Source organism: Oryzias latipes, chromosome 6 (assembly GCF_053564925.1).
Source record: "Oryzias latipes strain Hd-rR chromosome 6, Olatipes_Hd-rR_3.1".
NCBI lineage: Eukaryota > Metazoa > Chordata > Actinopteri > Beloniformes > Adrianichthyidae > Oryzias > Oryzias latipes.
The window spans coordinates 5,393,908-5,401,667 of NC_136242.1; the positions used below are offsets into that span (position 1 = coordinate 5,393,908).

Consider the following 7,760-nt stretch of genomic DNA (forward strand, 5'->3'; position numbering starts at 1 on the left):
AGTGAGGAATATCTATATTATGCTTCATCATTAAACTCCAAGTTTTACAGCCATTTTAAGATAAAATCCCATAATAAAGGGAAACTATGTAGGAAACGAGCTGGACATCCCCCCACCCCCCAATTCAACAGAATTTCCTAGGATCTTTAGTCTTTATTCTCAAATTCCAGAAGGTAGAATTCAAGAGCAGAAGAAGTGACAGACATGCAGGTCTCTGAGTCTTGATCTTTGACCTCACCTCACCTTTATTTTTGTATTTTTGTTACTCAAGGAGCCCCCTGGCTCAAATGGAGGAAGAGCGCAGGGAGCATGTCATGAAAATGAAGAAGATGGAGGCAGAGATGGAGCAGGTCTTTGAGCTCAAAGTCAAGGAGAAGAAGCAAAAGCTGAAAGACTCTGAGGCTGAGGTGAGCGTCCACTCCAAGCCTGTACAGTGTGCTGACACAGCTCGTCAACATTCTCCTTCCATCTTTCCATCACACTCGGAGAGCCCAACATCGGTTATTGAGATGCAGTTTTGGAGCTGTTGAAGACATCTGTGCTGTTTTTCTTCCATGTGCTCCTCAGCTGGAACGACGCCACGAGCAAATGAAGAGAAACCTGGAGGCCCAGTACAAAGAGTTGGAGGAAAAGAGGCGCGTCTTCGAGGAGGAGAAGGCCAACTGGGAGGCTCAGCAGAGGATCCTGGAGCAGCAAAAACTGGATGCTTCCAAGTCAGTGACACTCTGAGGCATTTTGGAAGAACTGAAATCCTTTCTCATTCTGCAGGGTCCAGTGGCATCATAAATATGACCTTTCATTCTTTTCAAAACAGCCGCCAACTTTGAAACAGATTAGTGCTGATGTTTACTCCGGCTTCCTAGGTTCATTGGTTACTCTAAATTCTCCCTAGGTGTGAATGTGAGTGTGCATGGGTGTGTGATTGTGACCCTGCGACAGACTGGCGACCTGTCCAGGGTGACCCCTGCCTTCGCCTGCAAGCAACCGGGATAGGCTCCAGCAGCCGATGGGCTCCAGCAGCCCCGTGACCCCGAAAGGGATAAAAGATGAATGCATGAACAGTTTTTTACAATCAAAAACTGTTTTCTCTTTTTTCTCTTTACAATTTTTATTGTTTATATGAGTTATTCCCACAGTTCATTTTCCAACTTGGAAGTAAGACGACTCGATCTCCGAGGCTCCGCCCTTCGCTCCGTGTGGGTGCCGCCCATATCATGACATCAATATAGAGTCAGCATCGTGTCTGCGTTTCGCCCACAAAAACAAACAACATCCAAACTTTTGCAAAGATGGATGTGGACATTGTATATATAAAATAAAAAGCCTTTTTGCTGAACACTGCTAGCTCCACGGAGAGAGTGGGTGTGTGTGTTAGGCTGGGGGCGGAGCTGGCAGCGCAGACTCTTCCTGGAAGGGGCAGGAAGTACCTGCTGGAGCCAGCAGGTACTTCCTGTTTTGGATGTGAGGGGTAAGGGGTCACTCAGTCCTCCAGCCCACCCCATCGGCTGCTTGTCCATCACAGATTTACCATTATTTTTAACACACCATGGTTTAAAGGTCTTTCCCTCCATAACCATTGCAAAGCGATGTCCTCCTTCTTCTTCTTCTAGACCAGGGGTCGGTAACCTTTACCACTCAAAAAGCCGTTTGGATCAGTTTCCCACAGAAACGAAAGCACAGGGAGCCACAACAATAGGGGTGTTAGAAAAAATCATTTCGGCAATATATCGTGGTAGTTCATTTTTGTGATATTTGTATTAATTCAAAATGCTATCAGGATATTTATTTAAGTATTTATTTTCAATTCTTTATTGAAAGATGACAACTATTGTTATTAGGAAGCAGCTGTTAGTTTGTCTGGAATCATAAGCAGTGAGTCTAAGCCCCGCCCCCTCCTCTCTACCTGTTCACACCTCTGCAGCTCCTAGTTGTTTTCCCCGCATGCAAACCCCCCCTCCCTCCAGCGTGTTCCACACAGACAGTGCAACATACGGTCATCATAGCAGTAAGGTGACAGCAGAGTGGGGGCGCTCTAATGCAAATGTAATTAATTTTACGCGGAAATGGTGGTTTTAGTGTAGGGGGAAAAAGGCTTTGGGGGGGGGCGTTCATGTGCCCCCTACGTGATCACAACGGACTGTCTTTTTAGAGGAACTTTCCATCCTAAAAAGGACTCTGGTCGCGTTCACAGCTGCAGACACGCCCCCTCCGCGTTCTCACGCTGCTGTCTTCCTCCTGGCCGCTCGCACTGCCCAACGGTCTTAAAGGCCCCACGACAATCTGAGGACGTGATCGTTATTTAACCAAACCATGGAGAGCTGCAGCACAGGGAGGAAAGAGCGGCATGCGGCTCCGGAGCCGCTGGTTGCTGACCCCTGTTCTACAAGATCCAAACACAATAGACCAAGTCAGAGGCTCCCTTTCCTCAGACACCCACATGCTGGCCAGTTCTATTTTTTTAAGATATAATCTTTTGGCTTTTCACTCTCAATAGCTGTTTGAGTCCTCCCTGGTTTCATATTGTGTCCGTGGTTGTGGTGTCAGTTGTTTATCTGGAACGACTGATTGATTTCCTGTTTGTCTCTGGCAGGACAATGGAAAAGAACAAGAAGAAAGGAAAAATCTTTTGAAGGAAGTGGCAGCCGGCGTCTTTTGTTCGTTAACCTCCTGGGATTCATCTGTGATGTGAGAACACAGACAGCAACCGTCTGCTCCAAGCAGACTCTGACGCGCACACAACGCTCTCTGCGGGGCTTTCTGTCGTCCTCATGGATGTGCACGTTTGTGAAATTCTGTTTCCTACTTTATGTGACCGGGGTGGGGCTGTTTCTCCAATCCCACATATTCGTTTGTAAACCTGCAGGTACATAGACTTTCCTGTCAGAGGAGAAAGTCCCCCTGAGAAAACTCCGGCTTCAGCTGCTTTACCGTCCTCAGAGCTGCACTTCATGTCAGCACGGAAATTGAGAATTTGATAGAAAATCTCTAGACTTTCTCTTCAAGATTCCTTTTTTCTACATAGAATAGAGGTTTAAAATCAAACTACATTTCTTTAAAAAGTCCTCAAAGAATTTCATCAAAATCCTAACATGTTTTTTGACAAACTGTATAAGCTTTGACATACCTCAGGTCAAGTGATCCTGCAGAATAAGTTGTCCTGTAAACACTTCAGTAGACCAAATCTAACTTCAGGGTGTTCCAGGCTCTGCTATGGGAACATTAGAATGGTGTGTTTGTCTGTTTGGATCCGTCTCCTCCTGAAAACAGTTATGCAACAGCCTGTCTCCGTCTAAATAAAAGAGAGAAGATGTTTTTTATGTTGATGTGTTTGATGGTGCCAACCTCCTTAGTCTTTTAAAAAGTTCCCACGACAGCAAACTATCAGAAAATGTGATTAGGAAGACCAAACATGTGAAAGTCATGATATTAGAGAGTCAGGACTTCCTGTGTTTCCTTTTTCTTCATGGACTCCTTTTTGAATTTTGAAGATGCTTTCATGGAAATAAGCAGATCAGCCTCACGTCTTCAGATACAAACATTTCTCTGCCTGGTTCTCCACATTATTGTGTAAATATCTCCACTATTCTTTTTATCTTTTTTCATCCTAATTTTCAGATTAATAAGAAACTTCAGGATCAACTCATCTGGACTCTCCTAAACAGATATTAATACTCAAGTGTGTGTCAGCTCTGAACCCTCATACTGAAAGTTTTCTGAACACTCATCTTTGTAATATTTTCATTTTATATAAATATTTTTGTTTTGCTTTTATGACTGAACCAAATGTTTGTCTGTAACTGTACACAGTTATTAATAAAGTTGATTCATGCTAGACCTCTGTTGCTGAAGCAGCTTTCACTTCTTACTTTCCTATTTAAATGTGTATAGGCGTGTGTGTTGTGTGTTCATGTCTGTGTGTAGGTAAAGTTTAAGCAGGACGTCTTAAATGGTTGAAGATGGTCCTAACCCAGGGGTGGGCAAACTACGGCCCGCGGGCTGAATCCGGCCCGCCTCCATGTTTGGTCCGGCCCACTGAACAGCATCAGAGACCCATGTTTATTATTTTTATCTGCCCACACGATCAAGACCTGCATAGAATGTGACATTTTCTTCCCCCCTTCTGCAGTCTGTGCTCCAACCTGAAACCCTCTAAAATCTCTGTCAAATAGAACAGAAGACAGTTTTTCCTTTCTACGTCGCAGGTCATCTTTCCCGGTTTAGCTCGTTCTGTTAAAGCGAATATGCTGCTTTTTTTAAACACCCTGTTTGTTCTGTGTCCTGATTGGCTGGAGACCCTGTCAATCAATGTCCATGGCGTGTCTCCTGTACAGAAACGCAGAGCTCTTCAGATCAGAAATCTGTGATCGATCAGATCTTTGTTTTCATTCTAAGATCCTGGACCTAATTTCTATGAAGTTTTGAGAATTTAAACAAGAGCAAAGTGGGAAAATATTCATGTCTGTCTGGGAAAAGTGTTTTTAGTCAGTGAGGAGTTTTACTGCCATAAACGTCTGTAATCAGACTCCGTGGATTTCACCGATCACGGTTATTTCTAGAACATAACTCCTGCAATAAACGAGGGAACTCTGTACTGGTGAAAAGGTAACGCAGATATATGCTTAGCTGCAGCATAAGACGTAGAAATGTGCTTTTTCATTATTGGATGAGAAACAGACGTGCAGGACACAGATGCTCAGTTTTAGCACAAACTGTGAGACGTGTGAGGAGCTGCAGCTAAGTTTTTTTTTTTCTCTAAGTTTTACATGATGTACATCAAACCATTGGTACAATTGGTTCTAAAATAAGAACAAAAGTTTTAACCTAAAAACTCTAAAATGCTCTGTTTTTAAATATAATTTTCAATCCAAAAGTTTTCATCCAGATTCCATCTTATTTCTTTCTCACTCCACACATCTGCTCCTTGGCCGACCCTTTTATCCAATTTTACAACCCAATGCGGCCCGTGAGTCACAATAAGTGCCCATAGCTAAATCCATGACTTAGGGGGTGGGGGGCCTGGTCGTCGCTGCTCCTTGCCCTACTGCCGTGGTTCGGGGTGGGGTTCGGGGCCTCCGGTGCACCGTAAGGGCGGTGGGCGGTGGGGTTTGTCGGGGGGTCAGGTCCGGTGCCTGGGTGGGGCGGGCTGGGGGGCTGCGCGGTCTTCTGGGCTTGGGTGTGGGTGTGTATGTGGGGGGGGGAGTGGTGGTCTGGCTTGGCTTGGGGGGGTGGTCTCTTTGCCTGTGCTGTGGGGGTTGGCGGGGGGCCCTGCTCGGGGGGTAGGAGGTCCTGCGCTGGATGGGCTGCCCATCTACACCTGGGGCTGGGATCAACCCTTTCCTGGCTCTGGGACGGGGCAGGACAACCCTCTTGGGACCCCCGGTCGCTCTGGGTGTCATCCGCTGCGGCTGGGGGGGGGGGGGGGGGGGGGGGGCACTATCGGTACGGGACCTTGGGAGTTTGACGGGTCTGGGTCTCCACTGAGGCAATATACAGTTGCCCCGGCCGGTTGGCTGCCTCGGTCCCGTCGAGGCCTGACCAGCGCTCTCTCAAGGTCGGCGCCCGGAGGTGGGGGCCTGGACTTGCTCCGGGGGGGGTTGGCGCTTTCTGGCTCCTCTCTCTGTGTGGGGTGGGTGGTGCTGGGCCTGGGGTGTCTGTGCCGTGGGGGATGGGACCCCTGGGCTGAGGGGACCTGGCCCCTATGTTGGGGGGGGGCTGGGGGACGGCTGTTTGACCACCGGGGGACGGTCCTTACCCCCTTCCTCATATAATCACATATTAGGGTGAGGGGGGTTTAGCCTGTGATGCACCTTGGGGGGAGGAGCTACTTGGCAGTGGTCCCCCTCCCATGGTTGCCGTATGGAATGGGGCCCCTCCCTCTCGGTTTTATTTGCACCTTAGACATGTAGGGCCCTTTGAAATTTGTATTACATTTGAACCTTACCGTAATGATAAACATCCAGAAACTTGTTGCTTTATGCTGCTTCATGGTTTTATCTCCCCCCCCCCCCCCCCTCCTATAATCACCCTCCTACCTCCCCCTCTCTAACATCCTTCTCTCTTCTTCCCTTCTTTCCTTTTCCGTCCGGTCCAACACAAAAGATTTTCAAATATGATTAAAACGAATAAAGTTCGGCCTCGATTACAAAAGGGGTTTATTTAGACATACCTCTGGTTTGTCTGAAGATTAATAACCCCTATTGTTAAAGTAAAATATGTCCAACACAAGAGAGCTGTTGGACAGGACAAGTTAAAAAAAAAATTGCCCACCCCTTTCCTAACCACTGTGCAGATCTTTTGTCATGTATGTATTTAATGATCACACCACTATCACCTCACAGATAGGCCCCAGCAAACATGTGACCCTGAAAGGGATTCAGCAGGTTGGGAGGGTCGATGGAAGTTTTTTTCCATCTCAGACTTGAAGATTGTTAGACAGCCGTAAGTTGAAATCATTACCTACAATTACGGAGATGTGAATAGCATCTCGAAAACGTGTTGTGTCACTTGTGTGAGACAATAATGAGTCGCATGCACAAACAGGCAGGGAGGGTTCAGGTATTTAAAAGCACTGGATCACGGGCTCAACACGGGAAGAGTTGACAGTTTTTCCTAAAACTTTAAGTGAAGAAAATCTGAATTCTTATTAGCATTGGGATCATTTCTACTGAAACTATGGGAGCTATGGACAATCTTCTTTAAAGACCCACTCCAGTGAAAATGGTTATTTTGGTGGTTTTATCTTGTTTTTGTGGCATTTTTCTGATGATTGAGGACATGTACAAGGGAAATTACATTTCTGAGTATTTCTTTACTCAAATCACAAGACACAAAATGTTGTTTAAAAAAGCTTGTAGTTGTTTCGATCTACAATCAGAGGGCCACAGTCTTCCTGCTCCGCTCCATTCTGATGCATTCACTTGCAGACAAATAGTTCCATGAACGTCTTTGTTTCCCTGGTCTGAGCTGGAATCTGGATCTAAACTGTACGGCTGGATAGATCTGATTTTATTCACTATTTTTGTTGCAGCACTAATGTCAGGTTGGGGTTGTAAGGAGCTGTAAGCTAGCAGGAGAGAATGGATACAAAGAGATGATGGGACGGCCAACAGTCCCGCCCTCAACTCAGAGGTGAATTTTTAATGACCTCCTGCCTCTCTACAGAAACTATGTTCTAGAAAACGATTGCTAAAAACTGTATATTCATACTAAAAAGATCAATAGGAACACTTTCTGAATAGATCAAAAGATGATGGGGGTGGGTCTCCAACTGCTTTTTTGAATTGATAAGAAGAATGCCCCCATGTTCAACTGAGGAGGCCGTTTGAGACGTACCTGTGCAAGAGGGCTGAGGTGACTCCTTCAGCAGGTCAGTCACACACCTGTTTGCAGGAAAACCAAAGACAGTGGAGTGGAGGCATCCCCCTTTGTCTGGTGGGTGTATCAGACAAAGGGTACAGATCTTGCAGTGTTCATCTGCAAGATCTGAAAAGTTCAAATTAAGTACATGCAACACATTTACATAGATAAAAGTCAAGCAAGCCAAATAAATAATTAAGTTAGATAAACAAAATAAAGTATCATAAAAAAATCAGGTAAGATAACTTAAAAGCCATTTTAAAAAGGTGGATCTGGAGCCTCTTCCAAAAGAATTCCTAAAGATTCACTCATTCTCAGGCAGAAAGCATTTCTGTGAACACAACCACCACCTGAGGAGTTGAAAAGCAGCTCTGCAGGTGTCCCCTTGTATACAGCTGCTTTCC

The 7,760-nt window shown here is 45.8% G+C and overlaps 1 protein-coding gene across 4 annotated transcripts in view; it reads left to right on the forward strand.

Annotated features, from left to right (window-relative positions):
* The window catches only part of LOC105358736 (septin-7), a 44,972-nt gene extending 41,138 nt beyond the window's left edge, over positions 1-3,834 (forward strand). For all 4 annotated transcript variants that reach the window (XM_078948301.1, XM_023955507.2, XM_023955508.2 and 1 more), the window contains exons 11-13: positions 272-407; positions 568-713; positions 2,591-3,834. In XM_078948301.1, coding sequence (XP_078804427.1) covers positions 272-407; positions 568-713; positions 2,591-2,630 — 322 coding nt within the window. In that variant the 3' untranslated portion in view covers positions 2,631-3,834. The remainder of the gene's footprint in view (positions 1-271; positions 408-567; positions 714-2,590) is intronic.
* Positions 3,835-7,760: the final 3,926 nt, after the last annotated feature.